General features: G+C 33.2%; 1 protein-coding gene across 2 annotated transcripts in view; it reads left to right on the forward strand.

The window, feature by feature from the left end:
* The window catches only part of ZBTB41 (zinc finger and BTB domain containing 41), a 52812-nt gene that overhangs the window by 21431 nt on the left and 8167 nt on the right, over positions 1–23214 (forward strand). For both annotated transcript variants that reach the window (XM_003893357.5, XM_009190936.4), the window contains exons 7-10: positions 4161–4256; positions 6005–6111; positions 7577–7682; positions 12984–13072. In XM_003893357.5, coding sequence (XP_003893406.1) covers positions 4161–4256; positions 6005–6111; positions 7577–7682; positions 12984–13072 — 398 coding nt within the window. The remainder of the gene's footprint in view (positions 1–4160; positions 4257–6004; positions 6112–7576; positions 7683–12983; positions 13073–23214) is intronic.

A 23214-nucleotide genomic window follows, 5' to 3' on the forward strand; every position in this document is an offset into this window, starting at 1 on the left:
TATTCTCCAGGCAGCAGATCCGAAGTCTGTTTCCTGAAAATCTGAGCACCTAAGGGCAAATGTATTCCCTAACAAGTGGTACATCCAGATCACCTACAGTGAAGGCTGAGTTATCAAGACCATCTATGTCCTTTGCCCTTCTAATCAACTTTTTAGCCTATCATGCTTAATCAAGAGCGGATAGTCAAGGATCATGATACATAAGAGGAAAACCTTTAACATAGAAAATAGTTTCCAACACAGAGAAACAGAAAAAAAAAAAAAAGTTTAAGGAAACAGATTATTAAGGAAGAAGAAAATTTCAAAAGAAGTAAACAATTACTTTTTTGCCTCAGTTGAAGATACAGAATCCATTAAATGAGAAAAGCATGATATATAAAAGGATCACTCAAGGAATAATTTAGAGCTCTTAGAAATTCAAAGCATGATGGCCAAAGTATAGACTCAACGAGAGGGTTAAAGGACAAAAAGTAGAGCAAAAGCCAGCAATATAAAATAAGGCCTAGAACATTAAAGGATCAGGCAAGTCTAGCATCTGAATAATAGGAGTTTTAGAAAGAAATAACAGAGAAAATAGAGGGGGAAAAATCACCACTGAAATAATTCAAGATGATTTCCAGAGCTGAAAGGTATGAGTTTGCCAGATAGAAATGACGTATCATATGCTTAGATGAAAATAGACCTGTACCAAGGTACATCACTATGATATTTCAGACATGGGGAACAAAGGGAAGGTTTTCTGTGCTTCTAGAGAGGGAGAAAAGTCACATACATTGATTAGAACTGCTTGGACTTTTAACAACATCAACACTAGAAGTAGGACCATAAAGTAGTACCTGTAAAATTCTGAATGAAAATAATCTTCAACCTAGAGCTCTGTTCTCAACTAACCAATAAAATCTCAAGACAGAATAAAGATATTTTCGTGGTGCCAAAAAATAAGCTTTTAATGTACTCCTTCTCATAAAGCTACTGGGTGTGCTCCACCATTTGGGTGTGCTCCACCAAAATGAGGGAATAAACTCATAAAGAGGAAGACAAGGGAAATAGCTATAACATGGGAGAGAAGCAAAGACAGAACACAGGAGGATGGTGAAAGAAGATCCCAGTATGTCAGGTGTACAGCATATGTAATGGGTGGACTGTTAGCAGTATGACCCAAGACATGATGGGGGTTATTGCCACTGTCCCTGCTAGCATGTTTCTTCTTTTAACTAGGGAACAGAATGCTAGAAAGGTCTGATTTCTTACCTGTACTGTGCCTCTGTCTAGTACCTCTGTGTGCTAATGAGGTTCCTACTCTTATACTTTATGCCCTTTTCCTTGATTTAACTGAGGATACTCATTTCATAGAAATGTCTTTTTTCGAGCTCTCCATGAGAATTAGAGGCAGGTCATGGTAAGCTTAGAAGGAAAATATATAGAGCAGCCTACTTATTTTGACTCTATTTCTGCCAGACTTTCAGTAGCTGGTCTATTCTAGCTCTGCCGGATACTTCAAGTATGGTGAAACCTTTGTTTTCCAGTACTTTTCATCACTTTAATTACTGACGTGCCAGAAGGAGCTAGACTCTGATCTGGAGATCCTGTTCGTACTATCTTCTGGGCCCTTTATCTAATAGTGACAATATTGTTAGGTTTGTGCTTGTTACTCAGGTTTTCAAAAGCATATGATATCTTGTTTAGTTTTTTATTCTTTATATATGTATTATTTCTGAGGGGGGTGGTAAGGAGAATGAGATCAGGGAGGAGTAGGGGTAGACATTCTAAGGTACTAGTAATGTTCTTATTTTGCATATAAGTGTTTACTATTCTTTAAACAGTACTTATAAATTTTTTATACTCTGCAGTATATAAGAGTTTTATAATTAAAAAATGAGAAATGCCATGTTCTTAAAATAGCAGATACTATGGTCAAATAGGAAAGTCAGTATACTATACGAAAACATTTACGCATTGATAAATTATAAAGTTTATTATATATATTATACATTCATTTTTCCCCTTAAAGATCTTTCTGTAAAAAGAAAAAGCAAACAAGGCAAAACAAGAATCCCAAAGATAACCTTTCTATCTTTTACTACAACTATTTAATAGGTAGAGATCTGGGAATATCTTTAGGGATATTTTCCTCAAAGCTGGGTATAGCTACAGACTGTCATATTGGTGGGCCTTGTAGAAGAGCACCATCTACTGGCAAAACTCTACTTTTATTTCAGATTCATCCTTTAAACTTACTAGGTATGAGATTGAAATAAAAACCAAGTACAGTCATGCGCTGCTTAATGATAGGGCTATGTTTGGAGAAAAGCATTGTTAAGCAGTTTTGTCATCACGCAAATATAGAGTGTACTTATGCAAACCTAGATGGTATAGCCTACTACACATGTAGGCTATGTGGTTTAGCCAGCCTATTGCTCCCAGGCTACAAACCTGTATAGCATGTTACTGTACTGAATATTGTAGACAATTGTAACACAGTGGTAAGTATTGATATATTTAAACATACTTAAGCATAGAAAAAGTACTGTAAAAATGGTATAAAATATAAAAAAGAATGTATGTATTTGTGTAGGTTACCAATCATGAGTGGAGCTTGCAGGACCAGAAGTTTCTCTAGGGGAGTCAGTGAGTGAGTGGTGACTGAATGTGAAGGCCTCAGGCATTACTGTATACTAATGTAGACTTTATAAACACTGTACATTTAGGTTTCACTAAATGTATTAAAATTTTTTCCCTCAAATTAACAGCAGCTTACTGTAACATTTTTATTTTATAAACTTTTGATTTTTTCAACTTTCTTATTTATAGTAACACTTAGCTTAAAACACAATTGTACAGCTGCGTAAAGATATTTTATTTTATATAAGCTTTTCTGTATTTAAAAAAATTTTTTTTCTGTTTCACTTTTTAAACTTTTTTTGGTTAAAAACAAAAGACACAAACACAAACATTAGCCTAGGCCTACGCCAGGTCAGGATTGTCAGTATCACTGTCTTCCACCTGCACATCTTGTCCCACTGGAAGGTCTTCAGGAGCAGTATATGCATAGAGCTGTCATGTCCTATGGTAACAATGCCTTCTTAGAGAATACCTCTTGAAGGACTTGCCTGAGGCTGTTTTACAGTTAGCTTTCTTTTTTTTAATAAGTAGAAGTAGTACACTCTAAATAATGATAAAAAGTATAGTAAATACATACCAGTAACATAGTCGCTTATCATTATCAAGAATTACGTACTGGACACAATTGTATGTGCTATACTTACATATAATTGGCAATGTAGTAGGTTTGTCTACAACAGCATCACCACAAACATGTGAGTAACGTATTGTGCTATGATGCCACTAGGTTATAGGAATTGTGTAGCTCCGTTGTAATCTTATGGGACAACATTGTTTATATGGTCTGTCATTGATTGAAATGTCATTATACAGTACATGACTATAGTAGTGATAGCTAAAAGCCTGCAGAGGTCAGTCATATTTCCCTTTTGCTTTATTTCCCCTTAAAATAACTTTGTCCATTATTACTCAGCACTTTAGATATGTGGGGAAGCTTTGAAGGTTAGAACTGTAGGAATTGCTAGTGATGTACTTTGAGGAGTAATGGTTTCATAGTAGCCCATCCAGGGCCAGTGGGGCTGGAAGACTTAGGAACAGCAATAATTATATTCTGTATATAGGTTCCTTTTTCACATCAGCACCTGGAAGTTAGAAATACCTACAACATTTTATTTGCTTTACAACATTTTTTCAACAAATACTAAGCACATATTTGGAAGAAATAGTACTGATAAACTGGATTACTTCAATATTATTAAGCCCTCTCTATCAAAATTCAGATCAATTTAATTCAGTGTCATAATGAGCATTTTAAAATTATACTTCTTGAAAGTCTGCTTTACTTGTATAATTAAATCTCTGAGCAAACCAATGGCAAATGAGGCTGAAGTATTTTTTGTTTTTAAGGAGAGAGAGCTATAATGAGCATGTTTATACACTAGTGAGAATAGTAAAGGACAAAATTATTGTAGGAGAAAGAGGAGAGAATTGTCATAATATCAGTTAGCTTGAATACCTTTCTAGTAAGTTTTCCACAAATCTATTTACTATATACATTGGCATTTTAAAAATCTTTGAATATACATATTTTAATGCAGAACTACTTTGAAAGAACATTTGAGAATCCATAGTGGAGAAAAGCCTCACCTTTGTAGTATTTGTGGGCAAAGTTTTCGTCATGGAAGTTCATATAGGTAAGTAAAACCATTTTTTCCCTTTATTAAGATGGAATTATATCTCTATTTTAGTTCTATTTTCTTATTACTTTGTTGAATTGAAACATTTCTTAGTCCTTATGATATGCAAAGTTGTGCAGAAACTTTACTGTTTGGATTTTCTTTTTTTACTAAACATTTTATTATCTTTATTCTGTGGTATAAAATATTATTAAATATTTTGTCACACCAAGTTTGCAGAAGGCTTTACTAAGGCATTATTTAAATATTTATTTCATTACTTTTCTCTGAATGAAAATTCAGTTAAACTTAGTGCATTTCTCCACTCTTTACTATCAAAGAATATTTTAATATAAAAGTAAGGCAAAATAAAAAACTCCCTATTCTCAATTTTCAAAAGTCTTTTGTGCATTAATAATGATTATAACGTATTTAGTTATTTTTATGGTTGAATCCTTGACCATATTTGCAGTTTATGAAAAGTTTTTTCTAAATAAATAATAATGTAACTAATTCTGAAATGTGTGTACAATTTTAATTTTTATTAAATTGTTCTTATATATAAGGCTTTAATGTATACACTTTCATTTATTGTTTATCTTGTTTTAAGTTTAAATTGAGTACTTCTCCTTTAGAGGTAGTCTAGTCAGTTGGTCTTGGTAAAATCAACACTTATTTTGGCAATTTGCAAAGGAAAGCTATTCCTTTCATTAGAATATGTAGAGAAATGGAGGCTCCAGAGATAAAATTTATTCAAGTTAAACTAATCTTAATAATCTAAGCCTTTTATACTGTCTTTGGGTGACTATAAAATGGGCCCTATTTTGTTCTATTGGTGTGAAGAAAAGCAATAAAATGTAATTTTCATGAAGTGGAGTTCTTATAAAAGATAGAAAATGATTAAATATCAGTTTGTGGTTGATAACAATTATCTAGAATAGGGCAAATTCTCCATTATTTGCTGTATTACTCTGTTTTCACACTGCTATAAAGACATACCTGAGACTGGGTAACTTATAAAGAAAAAAGGTTTAATTGACTCACAGTTCCGCATGACTGGGGAGGCCTCAGGAAACTTACAATCATGGAGGAATATGAAGGGCAAGCAAGGCACGTCTTACCTAGGTGAAGCAGGAGAAGGAGAGAGTGGGGGCAACTACTAACACTTTTAAAGCATCAGACCTTGTGAGAACTCACTGACTGTCACAAGAACAGCATGGGGAAACTGCCCCCAAGATCCAGTTGCCTGCCACCAGGTCCCTCCTTCAATATGTGGGGATTACAATTTGAGATGAGATTTGGGTGGGAACACAGAGCCAAACCATATCATTTACTGTATCGTTTGCTATCATGATGTGCTTAGTCACTTGTACACTTACTTCATTTGTCTGATTCTAATTCCTTTCTGATTACTCCACTTTTGATATTTTTGAGTCTTGGTCAGTCAGCTAAATAATAACCTTAGACATTTGATAGATTCAGTGAACCAGATTTAGGATCTAATATGATGGGAAGGAATAATGTTGAGAAGTGGTTTGAGCATATACAAATGTTGAAATGCTTTCTTGAAAGAGATGAGTAGGGACCTGGGGTCAGGTGGTAAAAGACTGAAAAGGACTCTGAAGGTCATAGAAATAAAGCCAATAATGTATGAGTAGTTGAGTAGACAGCCCAGTTTTCATTGTTTATTCATCATTTATTCATTATTGAGCTTTTCCCTTCTGTGTCACCAGTTTTAATGGTGTTCAATTTTTTTTTCTTTACAGACTTCACTTACGAGTACATCATGATGATAAAAGATATGAGTGCGATGAATGTGGAAAAACATTTATCCGTCATGATCACCTTACAAAGCACAAAAAAATACATTCAGGTATACCATGTTTTGTAATGCTAGTTCCAAAATCCTTTTTAAATACCTGAAAAGAACATAATACTTTTTAAATACCTGAAAAGAACATCATATGATGTTATGTTTATGTTGGCTATAAGTTTAATAATTTGGTTTATGCTCGTCACTTCTTTGTAATTCTGGTTCTAAAACATTTTTTAAAAACATCCAAAAGGGACATAATTTTATGACATAGTCACTGTAATTTTAATTATTTGGTCACCCTTTGTGACTGTAAAGTGTAGTTTAAAGTTTAATTTTAAATAAATTCTCAAAATTTGCATTTTGCATATTACATGGATATATCTAATAATTGCTATTGACACTTCCCTAAAGGGAGAAGCTGTGATAATATTTCTGATTTTGATTGGATTTGAGAAGTTGGTGAAACTTACATGTTAAAAGGGAAATGATTAAAATTGGGTGTTAAAAGTATATGTTATAGTGAATTTTGAAACTCTGTTTTTGGAGAAGAGTACCTTAATAATCCTGACCAATTTCAGATCTTTATACTGTATAATTTTTATATTCTGGGGATTTCTTTCGTATTTTCCTCTCAGATTGATGTTCAGGAAGTGCTAAGAGAGCCAACTCTGTGAGCACAATAATGGGAAAGAGCCATCTCTATGAGCACGGTAGAACAGGTGATTATTATTATTATTTTAAACATAATTTTTGAATATAAAGTATGCAACAGATAGTAATTATTTTCTGAAATGATCTCAGTGAGGTAGGTTGCAGTTGTTATCACCACTTCTAAGATATACTAAAAATCAGATGACTTTTTCCATTGGAATTACGCCTTTTTATTTTTAGGAGGAGAATTCTTAATTTCTAACTCAGAGGCCACATGCCTTAATTGCACACTGGTATTGAGACAGTGATTGTTTTTTTTAAACCAAGCCTTTGTAAGTAAATGTAAGAATAGAGATGAGAAATTGGACTTACGTAGAATTTTTCATTATATTTATATTTTGGCTCATTGCAAACGTAAGAAATCCTCACAGATGAAAAATCTTTTGAAAGTACAAAGATCTGAAAATGTTTGGGTCCTTTTTATAAACAGTAAGACAGCCTCATCTTAATGTGTATCAATTTGAGGTGTTTGATATATATATATATTTTTTTTTTTTTTAAATGCCTAAATTTTGAAGTAGTTTCATTTATCTTGCTCTGTTACGTTGAAAGGTATGATTTGAAGTATACAGCAAAAGGCTATTGATTCCTTTTCCAAGCGGGGAAAAGATTCACATCCATGAAATTAAGCATAAATTTTTGAAGAAAGTTATTTGAGTAAGGAATATAGAGCAAATAGTGCAGAATAAAATGTGGCTTTACTTTCCTGTTATATTTGACATCATGTGATCTTACTGTTTGATAGTTTGTTCCTGGGGATAAAAACCTGAAAGGTATATTATAATCAAAATATTTGGGTCTTTATTTTAAGGTGAAAAAGCTCATCAGTGTGAAGAATGTGGAAAATGTTTTGGTCGTAGGGATCATCTCACTGTTCATTACAAAAGTGTACACCTTGGAGAGAAAGTGTGGCAAAAGTAAGTGAAAAAGCAAAATGTTTCATAATTTACATTGCCTAAGTCTCTGAGGAAAGTTGTAACTTTTTAAATTTACTTTGTTTAATTGAAGTTAGGTTAACCAGTTGTTTTTCTCTACATTCTGTAGCATCTCTATGGAACTAAAAGAATTCAGCAAGCATATTTTTTCCTCCTTGTTTTCAGTTAATTCAAAGGCCAGGGAAGTGACATGCAAGTTAACAATAATTAATAAAAAATCTTAGCATTTGGTTGCTGAGGCTCTTTGAGAGCTAAATATACTGACTATATATTATACTTAATAAGACAGCAATTGTTAGAAAATGTTTGCAGTAAGAATTTAAACTTGTTTCTAATCATACTAAGCATTTAAAATATTATTTTATTTAAAGGTGGTATGTGCTATCTTGAACATCAGCTTTTTAATATAATTGAGATATCCAAGTTTAACTGAGGTTAGTTGCTAAGTGTAAAACGTTCAAGTAATTCATGTTTTTGGATTAGGCATTTGGGCAAATGATAAATAACAGACATGTTCTAAAGTGCCAAGAGACTTAACTTAATAGTCCTGCGCATGATTAGCAAAATGTACATAGTATATATAAATGTAGTAAATCAAAGACCAATTTAAAGAGTAGTAGAAAGTGTTGATTTGTAATCATTTTTTACATTTTCATGTGTTGGTTTATTTATTATTTATTTCATTAATTTGATTCACTCATTGAATCAATGTATTCACTGAACTCTTGTATTTTGTATATGTAAGGAATGATAGTATTTGCTGGGATATAAAGATATGCTGTTTAAAAAAGGAAATAGTAACTTCAATTCATTGTGCAGATAGACTTAAAACTACAGGCTCACTTACTCCAAAGGTCCTGTAACTTTTTTTCTTCATGATTTCTTTATAACCTTACAAATTATTTGGCATGGGAGCTTTTAGATATATAAATTATATAATAATATAATATGAATATATTTTAATATATTAATATATCTTAATATAAATTATAATGTAAGATAATATAAAAATATAACTTATTTAAATAAATAATTTGAATCATTAGAAATAAGACATTTTCAAATATTAATTCATTTGCTATCATATGCTAACATAAATAGCGATTTTTTAAGAAATAACTACAAAACAAAATATTAAAAGAGCAACATTATTTTACATTTTTATAAATCTCTCATGGCTTAATAGAAGACTGCAGCATTGTCATAGCTGTTGTGATATGTTATGTTGGTTGAAGCAATGAAGAAAACCTAGCCTTACATAGATATGTAGTTCGAAAAAAGAGGAATATTGTTAATAGTCTTCTCAGGTAATTATAGATATTCCTCTTTATTACTACACTAAAGCTAAACAAGTGGTAGTTTCCTAAAGGTAGTTGTAAGGTGGAATGTGAAACAGGATTAATGAGGTTTTCACACTCTATTACATTCAATCTCTTGGTCTCTTATACATTGAATGGATTTTTTTTTACCATGCATAATTTTGTAAGATCATGTGTTTGTTATTGAGAAAATATGGGCTCACTGAGTTATGCAGATTTTCCAAATGTTAGCACATTTCACAGCATACTATTAACAGATCACATTTGTTAATATTGCCTCCAGTCTCTCAGAAAGGAGTACTGGAAAGCTGTCAAGATCACAGTGGTAAATACAAGTATTCCAAAGTTCTTATATTAGCTTGAAAGCTCAGATTTTATCATTGATAGCAAACATTGTCGGCTGTTTGTCTTGAAGTGACCAGCTCACTTCATTTCATTTTTGAGAGGTGCTTTTCCTTGAGATAACCATCATGTTTTGGTATGTAGTAGAAGTGCTTCATGTGTACTTCTCATTTTATCAGAGAATATTTAAAAGGCCAAGGCCTGAAAGGGCAAAATATAATAAAATCAGTAATCTTACTCTTTCATTACATTTTTTTCTTTTTGTGAGTATATGGTAGTAAAGAATACAATTATTAGTAAATTTTAATACTACTGCTTTACTTAGAGCTAAGTAAGATACTAGCAGTGTACCAGCAGTTTACCCACTGTTCCGTTTGCATCGTAGTGTCAATGTCAGCATAGTAAAAAAGGCAGATAATGTCTTATTATTTTGAAAAAAATGTTGATCTTGTGGACCCTGTGAAAGGAGTTTTGGGACCTACCATCACCTTTTATTTAACAGGCCTGTGGCCCTGTTGGCTGGCCTAGATAATTGAGGAACTAGAATCTGTAGACTCTACTTTTTTGCAAAGACTGGCTAATGGTGGTAGATCTAGAATATGGAGCCCTATGTATCATTTTGTGGAACTTGTGCTTCATTCTACATGTTAACAAGCCAATGAAAATTTTAAACAAAGGAGTGACACTGCTGGATTTGTATTTTAGGTATATCGCTTTTACTGATGTATGGAGGTTGGATTTGTGATGGATAAGTCCAGAGGCAAGTATATCAACCAGTTAGACAGCTGTTATAATCTGAGAAAAAGATAATGAGGGACTAAAGTCAGGAGTTGCATTAGTAATGAAAAGTGATATTTATTTGAAAAACATTTAGGCCCTTGTTAGCAATACTTCATGACTGACTTCGGGGAGTAAGGGAATAAGGGCAGTCATAGATGATTTCTTTTTTTTTTTTTGAGACAGAGTCTCGCTTAGTCGCCAAGGCTGGAGTGCAGTGGCACGATCTCGGCTCACTGCAAGCTCCGCCTCCCGGGTTCACGCCTTTCTCCTGCCTCAGCCTCCCGAGTAGCTGGGACTACAGGCGCCCGCCGCCTCGCCCAGCTAATTTTTTTGCATTTTTAGTAGAGACGGGGTTTCACCGTGTTAGCCAGGATGGTCTCGATCTCCTGACCTCGTGATCCGCCCGCCTCGGCCTCCCAAAGTGCTGGGATTACAGGCTTGAGCCACCGCGCCCGGCCAGTCATAGATGATTTCTATTTGCAAGCCTGGGTGGATGATTCCAGCCACTGAGATAAGAGAATAGAAGAGATGATTAATTTATAGAGGGAAATGATGAATTGTTTGGTGTTTATTGACTTTGAGATGCTCAATATAAATTGTCAACATAAAATTTGATGGATAGTAGTCTAAATCTCAGGAATGAAGTTTGGGCTATGGATAAAGATTAAAGGTTGTGAGCATATCAAAGAGTGCTAAGGATTAACACCCCTCCAACCAATTATTTTTCTAATCTTTGCTTCTAAACTTTTTTATGGTGACTACTTCAGTAACCACTTCTTCACATTCCAGTCAGTGTGGCAATCTGACCTCTGATCTTATTCTGCTCAGTTATCAGTATGACTTCCTTGTTGCCAAATCCAATAGGCATTTTTAAGTTCTTTTTTTACTGACATCTCTGCTTCAGTTGGAATTGTTTATGCTCTCCTTCCTTGAAAATCTATATGGCTTAGCATCCATGTGATAATGACAAGGTATATTTTCATAGGGTCTTAGCCATGCAAGGCCCTACAGAATTTATCCTAAGTCCACTGTGAGGAAGTTAAAGTGTTTTGTGCATATTTGTGTTGAAAATATCACTTTGTTCATAGTATAGAGCAAGGTTTCTCAGCCCAAACACTGTTGACATTTTGGACCAAGTAATTCTTTTCCTGTGTGTTGTAGGATATTTGTCAATATGCATGACTTCTACCCATTATATGCCAGTAGCACTTATTCTCCTATCCCCAGTTGTGAAAAACAAAAACGTCTTCAGGCATTGCCACCTGTTTTATGGGGGCAAAACTGCCCCCAGTCGAGTACTGCTTCCTCTTTCTCTATGTGCCCATGTATCTCTGTTTATATTTACCATGGATATGAATGGAATAAGGTAGACCAAGCATACTGGTTAGGAGTCTTTTGCCAGGGTTATTACTGACAACCTCAATTCACAAAATCCAAATTATCTGTGTAAATGTTTGTTTCAGGAGTTTGACACCAGCCTGGGCAACAAAGTGAGACCCTGTCTCTACAAAACAATAAAAGAAAATAAATTATCTGGGTGTGGTGGCATGTACCTGTAGTCTCAGCTACTCAGGAGGCTGAGGCAGAAGGATAGCTTGAGCCCAGGAGTTCAAGGCTGCAGTGAGCTATTATGATGCCGCTGCACTGCAGTCTGGGTGACAGACCAAGACCCTGTCTCTAACGAAAATAAAAACAACCATCTGTTTCATCAAGTAGAATTAAGTTCCTATAGGAGAGTCCTTTGCATGTTGTCTTATAAATGTTGGGTTGGATAAATTGAAAAATGAGGGACATTTGAAATCCTAGGCATAGTATGTTGCTATTTCGTATTGGTAACAATGTTCTAAACATTTCCAGTAAAACTCAATGGGTATGTTAAGAGCAAACTGTTTTACAGAAGATTAAGTAGCCCAAGTTTGATTTAATTATTTTGCCATGTATTCATTCCATATGAATTGCTTCCAAGGTGAGATGATGTGGCTTTCTCAATAACTGCCACTTAAATAATAATTATTTTATAAATATCTCAAATTATCACAATAAAATTTTCAGTTGAGAACTGTTAATTCAGACACTTCTTAGGCACTATGCTGTGGTGCTTACTAAGTTAATTTTTTTTGTAACTTATTGCTTTATTTCTGTCTAATATTTTATAATAAAAATAAAGGACTAATTTCATTTTTAAATTTAGGTATAAAATTTATTTTATTTATAAGTTCAAATTTACAATTTTTTGTTAGGACACAAACCGATGAGAGCAATTTTACCCTTTTGATAAATGCAGGTTTTGAAATTGCTGCAGATGCTTTTTAATCAGCCTGAGCATCTATTTTTTAAATTTAGTTAAGGTGTAATTTACAGAAAGTGAAATTCATTCTTTTTAGTGTATAATTCTGCAAGTCATGTAATCATCACCACAATTAAGATATGGAATAGTTTCGTCACCACAAAATTTCTGCCATGTCCCTTTCTAGATAGCTCTTCATTTCCCCTTTATGCCACTCTTGATCTGTTTCTATCCTTACAATTTTTCTTTTTGTATATTTGGATAGCTAGTAATAATAAAAGTTCAGTGACTTAAAGCAGTTGAAAATCTACGGACCTCTTTTTATAGATTCGTTTGTTGGATGTAACTGGAAGAGGAAGAACCAGAGGCAAGCTCAACACATTAAAAGTATTTCCATGTTTCTTTGGAGTTCTTTACTTTGTTAATGTGAGAATAATATATACAGTTGTAAATGAATTTGCAACTTATTTTCATTATGTTAGTTATTAATATAATTGTTAATATTGTCAGTTATTAAAATTATATTGAAAAACTCAAATCTTTTTATTTTCTTAGATATAAAGCAACATTTCATCAATGTGATGTTTGTAAGAAAATTTTTAAAGGCAAATCAAGTCTGGAAATGCATTTTCGAACGCATTCAGGTAAATTTTAATGGGTGGTTCATATATATATATATATATATATATATATATATAATGTGTAATCAGAAGTAAAATATAGGCATTTAAACTTTGTTGTTCTTGGTTAAATTTCTTTGGATTTCCCCATTAAGAGTATTACTTATTATGTTGAAGTTCATGCCCTGATTGAACAATATACTCATCTTCTATTCTCTGTTATGTAAGCTTCAATACTTTTAAATATTTTATAAAACTTGAGAAAAATTCATCCATAGGATATTTAATTTTTGTAATTTTCCCTTTTCTGATTGTCTTACAGTTCTTCTTTATTTCGCTTTCTGAAGGCTTTCCTTAAGTCTTCAGATTAAATTCCTTGTCATCTTTTATTCTCTTCTCTTTTCAAAGAGTAATGCAAATATGACTTCATTGTGTTGTTTACCAAGTTACCATCGTGTCGTTTTCCTTTTTACATAGCCAGTCATGATTTATAGGTAGTAGAATGCTTTGCGTCAGCTGCCTTCCAGAAGTTGTCATTTTTGAAATCTTTCCTTTTTCTCCCTTGGGAATGTTACTACAGTTTGAAATACAGAATATGTTAGATTCTTTCTTATATATTGTCTGAAGCCCTGTTTGCCTTTACATATAAATTAACATTTTTAAAACCTTGTTTTCCTTAAGAAACAAACCCATTTATGTATTTATGCCTGCTTTGTTTTATATTCAATTCGGATTTTGTCAAGCTGCTATTCTGGAAGAGAAAAATAAGTGATTTCATAAATATTAGAATGGTAAATAACTGAATTTGGGCAATATTAGTAGCAAATAGTTGCAGTAAAGGATTTACTACTGATACAGTGCTGCTGTTAAAAGCAAAGTTAGACACCCCTCCAAAAAAAAAAAAAAGGCATAATTTGGGGGAGCATAAATAAAAGTGTAAAATGAGGAAACAAACTTAATGGTATCTTCCATATCTTTTGCAAATAATTAACCTAAAGAACTCATGACTTGAAAGAGATGGTGAACTTATAAAAAGTTAATTTCAAACCATAGATGATTTAAGAATTGTGTACAACTTCAAGAATTTTTCCAGAGTAGAAATTTAGTGCTGGCTATGTTGCATCGAAATTTTTAAAAACACTGATTTATAGTTATTGGTTGGTAGCCAGGGACAGTGTGGAACATCAATCTCTAGATATTTCACAGTTAATTGGAATTAGAAGACAAGTCTCTCTGTCCTTTGAAAATTGAGGACATGGCCGGGAACGGTGGCTCACGCCTGTAATCCCAGCACTTTGGGAGGCCGAGATGGGCGGATCAGGAGGTCAGGAGACCAAGACCATCCTGGCTAACACGGTGAAACCCGTCTCTACTAAAACTACAAAAAAATTAGCCGGGCGTGGTGGTGGGCGCCTGTAATCCCAGCTACTTGGGAGGCTGAGGCAGGAGAATGGCGTGAACCCGGGAGGCGGAGCTTACAGTGAGTCTAGATCCCGCCACTGCACTCCAGCCTGGGCGACAGAGTGAGACTCCGTCTCAAAAAAAGAAAAAAAAAAAAAAAAAAATTTGAGGACATGAGCTCTGTGATGGAATAAGACAAAGACTATGGCTGTTATGAAATGAGAGGGAACAATATTAGAAGGCAAGAGTCAGCAAATACTTGTTGAGGGCTAGATAGTAAATGTTTTAGGCTTTGCAAGCTAATAGTCTCTGTCACAATCCTTCAGCTCTGGTGTTGTGGTTTGAAAGCAGCCACAGACATTGTGTAAGCAGATGAAGCATGCCTGTGTTCCAATAAAACTTTATTTACCAACTCCCAATCTAAAGTGACCAACAGTCTACCCAGACAGGACTTCACAGAGTGGCTTTTGCAAGAAATGGTCGCCATGTTCCCAAGTCCATTTTTGAGATTTATAGGTTCAGAAACTCAATTTTATCTGTGCATTGAGAGTTGTAAGTATTGTGAGTAATTCTTCACAGTAAATACTGGGAATAGATTAGCCAGAATGTCATTAATTTACATTCTAGAAAAGGAGATATTAATGTTTACTAGCTAGGGTGTCTTTATCAAGGAAGCAGAATTGCTGAGTTTATTAATCAGAAGGAAAATTGCCAAATGTAGAGATAGAGTAAAATTAGATAGTAATTTTGTGGAATAGTTTATCTAGGAAATGGTGAAGGATTTTGAACCATCCTTACCCTCAGCAGGTGACCAGAAAAATTTTGTTCTTCAGATTTTTTTTCCTTAGTTAGGATACTCTTAGTTCATTATTTATATAGATTGCTAAATTTTTGGTTTTTAGAATTTACTTAACTAGACTTCCTCTATATCTTTTTTTTCTTCTATTAGTATGTCTTTTCTCCATATCCTCATCTGGAGAAACAATAAGATGTGTTTGTTTCAGTTTTGGCCAGTTCAGTACACCTAATTGCTTCAGATGAGTATGTACAATCAGTGCATATCCTAGGGCTTGTGAAGAGTTTGGCACTCAATAAATATTTGTTGAGTAAATAAATTTATTATGTTCTCCTATGACTCTTCTCTAATTTCTTTGATTTTTAAACCACACAGTTAGATAAATTAGTTGGAAAATATATATAAGATTTTCTTCTACAGATAGCTTTTTCTAATCATGAGTTTTGTTTGTTCAATCTTCAGAATGTAGTGATTACATCTATTCTTTAACAGTTGTCTTGATGAAACATATTCATTAAATTGGCATAAAGATGACCACAAATTTAGGACTTGATTTTAATGTTGACTGATTTCTTTATTCAAGGTGAATTTTCTTTCTAAGCTTTTTTTTTAATTGAAGTATAGCACACAAGTGCACAAATCTCAAACAGCTCAATTAATTTTTATGAATGAATCCATCAATGTAGCCACTACTCAGATCAAGATATAAAATACTACCAAGATTTCAGAAGGATTCTCTATGGCTCCTCCCAGTCAGTAACCTCCTTGCAAAGATAATGACTATTTTGATTTATATTAATAGCACCAAAAATTAATTTTATTTGAACTTCATGTAAATGGAATCATGTAATATGTAATCTTTTTTTCCGGATTCTTAATATTAAGTGTGGATTCCGTTATGACAGTAATTTGTTTCTTTTCATTTTCATCTTCATATGACTGTTACAATTTATTCATTCTACTTTTATGGATACTTGGTTTATATTTGCTTGGTTCTCTTATGAATAAAGCTGCTGTGAACATCCTTGTCCATGTCTTTTCATACACATATGCATTCTTTTCTCTTGTATATATTCATGGCCCTAGGATTCCTGGCTCATAGGATATGCATATGTTCTACTTCAGTAGATACTACTAAGTAGTTTTTCAAAGTAATTATGTCAGTTTACACCACCACCAGCCATGTATGAAAATCTCAGTTGCTTCACATTTTCATCAACATTTGATACTGTTTTGTTTTTGTTTTTGTGTTTTGTTTTGTTTTTTTTAATCCATCTGATAGATACCTAACACTATCTGAGAGTGGCTTTGGCTTGCACTTCTGTAATGAGTATTGATGTTGAGGACCTGTTGTTGTGCTCATTGGCCATTTGGGTATCTACTTTTATGGAATACTAAATTAATTCTTGTACTTATTTTTAAAAATTGGAGTGTCTATCTTTTTCTAATGGATTTGTAGATATTCTTTCTACATTCCGGATATATATATATATATTACAGATATCTTCTCCTCTATGACTTACCTTTTCACTCTTAATGATGTCTTTTGATGAACAAAGGTTTTGAATTTTAAAGACGTCATGTATCATTTTTTTCTTTATAGTTCTTTTGTGTTTTCTTTAAGAAGCTTTTGCTCAACCCAAGGTCATTAATATTTTTTGCTGTTACCTTATAGAAGATTTATTTTAACTTTCATATCTAGATCCATGAACTTTCTATAATTTGCTTTTGTGTTTGTTATTAGGTAAAGGTGAAAGTTCTTTTTTTAACATATGGTTATCCAGTTGCTTTAGCACTATTTTTTGGAAAGACGATCCTTTCTCACTACATTTCATTGGCATATTGTTGTAAATTAAGTGATCATATATGTGTGCTTTATTTGCCAACTTGTTATTTTCAAATGTGTTTATTATTTTTGTCCGTTTGTATTTTTATATAAATTTATAAATAGTCTTTTAATTTCCACACACAAAAATACTTGCTGTGAATTATTGGAATTTCATTGAACCTGTGGTCAACTTTTCCTTAATTGATTTTCTTTACAACAGCATAACATCCAGTCTGTGAACACCTCCATTAATTTGTTTAGATTTTTTTCAAAGACGTTTTGTGGTTTCTAGTGTAGCTATCTTACACATTTTGCATTACATTTATACCTAGGCATTTGATATTTTTGTATCAAATTTTGACCTTTTTTTAATTTTATTTTTTATTTGTTTCTGGTATATAGGAATAGAATTGAATTCGTTTATTGACTTTTTATCCAGTGACCTTGCTAAATTTCTTATTAAATTTTATAGTTTGCCTCTAGCTTTTTTTGAATTTTCAAAGCATGCAAACAAGTCATCTGTGAATAATGACAGGTTCGTTTTCCCCTTTTTAGTCTTTATAACACACTTTCTCTCTCTCTCTCTCTCTCTCTCTCTCTGTCTTTTGGGGTTGGGAAGTAAAATCTTATTACTTTGGTCACATCTCCAGTAGAAACATTGATAGTAGAGATTATTTTCTTATTCTCATCTTCAAGGGAAAAGCTTTCAATAAGTCACAATTAAGTATGATATATTTATAGGTTTTTTGTAGATAGATAAGGAAATTACTATCCCTAGTTTATTTAGAGTTTTTGTCATGAGTAGTTGTTGAATTTTATGTTTTTTCTATATTGATTGAGGGATTGAGGTGATCATATTTTTTTATTTTATTTATGTGGTAAATTATACTGATTGATTTTTGAATATGAAACCTCATTTCTGGAATAAACCCAGACTGGTTTGACATAGTATCTTGCTAATGATATATTATCTTGTTTATTCTGTTCATGGTATACTGAAGATAGAATATATCTTGTTCATGCTGGGTGCAATGGCTCACAAGCCCCTGTAATCTCAGCACTTTGGGAAGTCGAGGTGGATGGTTTGCTTGAGCCCAGGAGTCCAAGACCAGCCTGGGCAACATGGCAAAACCCCTTCTCTACGAAAAATCCAAAAATTAGCCGGGTGTGGTGGCGCATGCTTGTAGTCTGAGTTACTCTAAAGGCAGAGGCGGGAGGATCGCTTAGCCTGGGAGATTGAGGCTGCAGTGAGCTGGGATGGCACCACTACACTCCAGCCTGGGTAATGGAGTGAGAACTTGTTTCAAAAACAAACAAACACACAAACAAATGTACAGACATGCATATATCCTGTTTATGATATATTATCCTGTATAATTGAATTCAATTTGCTTATATTTTGTACATTTTTTTGGTTCACAAGACATATTGCCTATATCTTTTCCCTTGTAATGTCCCTGACAGGCTGTGTTATCATAACTATGCTGCTCTCAAAACATGATTTGGGAAATAATTTATCTTTTTCAGTTATCTGAAGGAGTTTGTGTAAAATTGGCATCATTTCCTCATTAGTGTTTGGAAGAATTGACAGAATAAATTCCTGAGTTTGTTTTCTGTAGGGAAAGGTTTTAATTAATGTTTTTTTCTTTTTTTTTATTTTGAGACTGAGTCTCACTCTGTCGCCCAGACTGGAGTGCAATACTATGATCTCGGCTCACTGCAACCTCCGCCTCCCGGGTTCAAGTGATTCTCCCGCCTCAGTCTCCTGAGTAGCTGGGATTACAGGCGCCCGCCACCACACCTGGCTAATTTTTTTTATTTTTAGTAGAGATGGGATTTCACCATCTTGGCCAGGCTGATCTCCAACTCCTGACCTCGTGATCCACCCACCTCGGCCTCCCAAAGTGCTAGGATTACAGGTGTGAGCCACCATGCTGGGCCTAATTGAAGATTTTTTTAAGTGTGTTTTTTAATTTATGTTTTAGTATGACCGTTAAAGAGCTGTCATATTTTCAATTTATTTATTCACTTTAAAGGTATTCTATTAATCTAAAATGTAAAATCTATTGGCAGAATTTGGGCTATTTTGTTATTTATCTTTTTAGTGATGATAGTCTTTAGTGATAAGCTTTTTGTCATTCCTGTTACTAGTAATATGTCTTTTCATGCTAAGGATTTATTGATTTTATTAATCTTTTGAAAGAACCACAAGGTTTTGCTGATTTTTCTCTTTGTTGATTTATTTTATTTTTCATATCTGCTTTCTCTTTGTATTTCTTCCATTTTGTTTGTATTTCTTCTTTTTTTTTAAATTATACTTTAAGTTCTGGGATACATGTGCAGAATGTGCAGGTTTGTTACATAGGTATACAAGTGCTGTGGTGGTTTGCTGCACCCATCAACCCATCACCTACATTAGGTATTTCTACTTATGCTATCCCTCCCCAAACCCCCCATCCCCCGACAGGCCCCAGTGTGTGCTGTTCCGCTCCCTGGGTCCATGTGTTCTCATTGTTCAGCCTCAGTGAGGCGATGCCCCACCCTGGTTCGGCTCACCCTCCATGGGCTGCACCCACTGTCTAGCCAGTCCCAATGAGATGAGTTGGGTACCTCAGTTGGAAATGCTGAAATCATCCGCCTTCTGCGTTGATCTCGCTAGGAGCTGCAGACTGGAGCTGTTCCTGTTTAGTCATCTTATCAGCCACCAGCTTCTATTTTTTTTTTTTTTAATTTGCCTTTCCCTGCCTTTTTTATGTAGATGCCTAAGTTGTTAAATTTTAGTATTTTTTATTGTTTATTGTATGTATTTGAAAGCCATGTTATCCTCTGAATACTGCTTTAGTTACAATCCATACGTCATTTTTAATTTCATATTTCCATTATAATTCAGTTAAAAATATTTTCTACTGTCTGTTCTAAATTATTCTCTCATTAATGGTTTACTTCAAATTGTATTATCCAATTCCTAAATATTTGGGGATTCTCTAAGCAAGTTTATGTTACTGATACCTAGCGTAATTCTACTCTTGTCAGAGAAGATATTCCATTCAAATATTCTACATTCTTGATTTTTTACCACTTATTTTGTAAGTTACCGAGAGATTTATGTGAAAGTCTCTACTATAACCATGATTGTAAATTGTTTATTTCTTTTGATTTTTTTCATTTTTTGCTTTATGTAATTTGAGGTTTATTATTAGATATATGTAATATATGTTATATATTAAGATATGTATTATATATGTAATATAATACATGTATTATATATATGTTATTAGTCAAATCTTTCTGTTGAACGGTCTTTTACATAATTATAAAATGTTGCTGTTTATTATGGTAAAGATTACCAGCACTCTTTTGGGTACTTTCATATTAAATAGATATATTTTTTACTTCCAAGCCTTCTTTGGACTTATATTTATGATATGTATCTTTTGGTATTGTTTAATTATCTATTTTGATCATCTTTATCCTTTAATTTGTATGTTTAGCTCATTTAAATTATATGTGATTTCTCACTTACTTCGGCATGAATATATCATCATGCTGTTTACACAATTGATTCCTTGATGCTTTTTTTCTCTTGTCTTCACTTTGTTTATAATCATTAAGTATTGTTGTTGTCATTTTTCCCTCAGTTAACTTCTTAATTCTGTGTTCTTTCATTATGTTTTTAGTGGTTACCCAGGATAACAGTGTGCATTCTGAAATTGTTACAGCCTACCTTACCTTCTAGAAAAGATAAATAAAATAATTGAAATTGTTCGTCACTTTCCAGAAACTGCAAATCTTTGTAACACCCTTATCTTTCTTATCTCTTATGTATTGTATGTATTTTAATTCTTCATGTCTCTTAAAACCCAAATACATTGCTTTTTTGTTTTAAATATTTAATATTATTTAGATTTAACCATGTATTTATTCTTTACTGTTTACTCTTCTTCCACCTGGGGTCATTTTCCTTATGCATGAAAAGTTCTCTTTCATGCAGTTGGCTGGCACCATATTATTTGTTTGAAAATGTTTTTATTTTACCTCATAAGTAATAATTTTTTTGACTGTAGAATTTACATTAGCAGCTTTTTTTCATTTGGCACTTTAGATAGGTTATTTTTGGTTTTGGAGCTTGTTTTGCTTTTGTTGAAAAAAATATACTATCAGTCTTATTGTCGCTCATTTGAAGGAAATGTCTCTTTTTAATTGGCTACTTTTTTAGATTTTTCTGGTTTTGGTTTTCAAAAGTTTTACTATAGTGTGCCTTGATTTGAGAGTGTGTGTGTGTGTGTGTGTGTGTGTGTGTGTGTGTGTTTTGTATTTTGTGAGGTTTGTAGTGTTTATTGAATCTGTGACTTGATGTCTTTCTTTTATTTAGAAAGATTCTTAGCCATTTTCTTTTTAAATATTGCTGTTGCCTACTCTCTCTCTTCTTTCGGAGACTTCAATTACATGTACATTAGACATCTTCACTTACCTCTTCTAGAGTTGCCTTTGTTTCCCATAGATTCCAATCTCTGGTAAAATTTACTTTTCCTATTTTTTCCTGTACATATTAATCATATTGATTTTATGTCCCAGTCTTTTATGTATAATATTTGCTTTGGGTGTATGTATTGCATTTTTTCCCCTCTTGGCATTTGATCATTTGATTCTGTTTCTTGGCATACCTGGTCACTTTGTATTGAACTTTCGATTTTTTGAGTTAAAAATTACAGAAGCTCTTGAACATGTGTTCCTTCCAGATAGATTTAATTTTTTTCTCACAAGCAAATAGAATATGAGAGGACTTTGTTCTGTTTCTGGCTGCTTCTGATCTGCCTTTCTCCTAGTTCATCATTGTATTGGGGTCTCTACTGACAGCATGGTGTTTTTACTAGAGTTCCTCACTTTGGTGAGTCCTGAACTCCAATCTCTGTCTCCCATATTCTTGGGATTGCTGAATATTGGTCAACCCTGTAGCCTTCTGACTCTTGGTTTCCAGCTGTCTCACCCAGCAAATATTTCTTTTAATAGTTGGCAAATACAGATATTTTTGTTCATTTCTCTGTTGTTCTTTCTTTTTCAGGCTCCTGACCCTTCACTTCTTTGGTAGTCCCAAACTCCAACTTTTATCTTCCCATTCCAGTGAGATTTTCTCAAGTGCTGGGCTGCAGCTTGGCCTCTATTTCCCCATAGACTAAATCTGAAAGTGCACTGAGGAGAAAATAAAGCACCTCTATATTTCCTGTGTCACCAGACCTTTCCCCCTTAGGTTCTGGCTGACTTGGCTGTGTTTTGATGCCTGCAAAGAGTAATTTGGGGGTGGAAGTTATTTTTAAAAAATCTTTTATCTTTCCCCCTCATCAGTAAGAGGCATGATATGATATAAACTACTTATCAAGTCTGAAATAAGTCTCTTAATGTACATTTTTCACATACCAATTTTTAATATCTAAAGAAAGGTGATTCTGTGGATGACATTTTTAAATTCTAAAGGCTCATAGATTCTATGATTTTAGCTATTAGTTTACATCTCTTTGAGTATTGTTTATTTCCTTCTACTCTTAATGCTTCTTTCTGTATGTCATGAAAGGGACATTTTGGTTGCTTTATGTCTCTGATTTATGATCTTGAGATGCACTCCACTTGCATTATTGTTGTTAAATACATAATCTTACTATAGAAACTCTCACTGCAGAAAGCTTATTTCCTTAATTTGTATTTTTTCATCAAGTTGATAGTTTTCACCTTTTCTGCTATGTATCTTTAAGCACTCTAGGTTTGCTTTTTACATTTAATAATGTTAACATTTTCTTTATGAATTTTCATCTTTTTAAAAACCTAAATTGATTTTTCTATTGAAAATAATAGTTGTTTAAAATAATAATCGAAACTTCTCAAAGGAATATGCCCATTTGGATTACAGTTTTCTAAAAGTATCTGTTATTCACTAGAACTGATTGAATATTATTCTAAGTTTAAAAACATCATTGCATTTATAAAACTTTTTTAATGAAGATACTCAAGGACCATCATGCTGATTCTGTGCCAGAGAACACTCAAAACTTAAACTTTTGTCTTTAAAAGTAAATTCTGTACTTCTTGATGGTGTTAGTATTGCTGTGGTCGTGTTCTTATTTAAAAACAAATTATAGAATGCTCCTT

Source organism: Papio anubis, chromosome 1 (assembly GCF_008728515.1).
Source record: "Papio anubis isolate 15944 chromosome 1, Panubis1.0, whole genome shotgun sequence".
In the NCBI taxonomy this organism is placed as follows: Eukaryota; Metazoa; Chordata; class Mammalia; order Primates; family Cercopithecidae; genus Papio; species Papio anubis.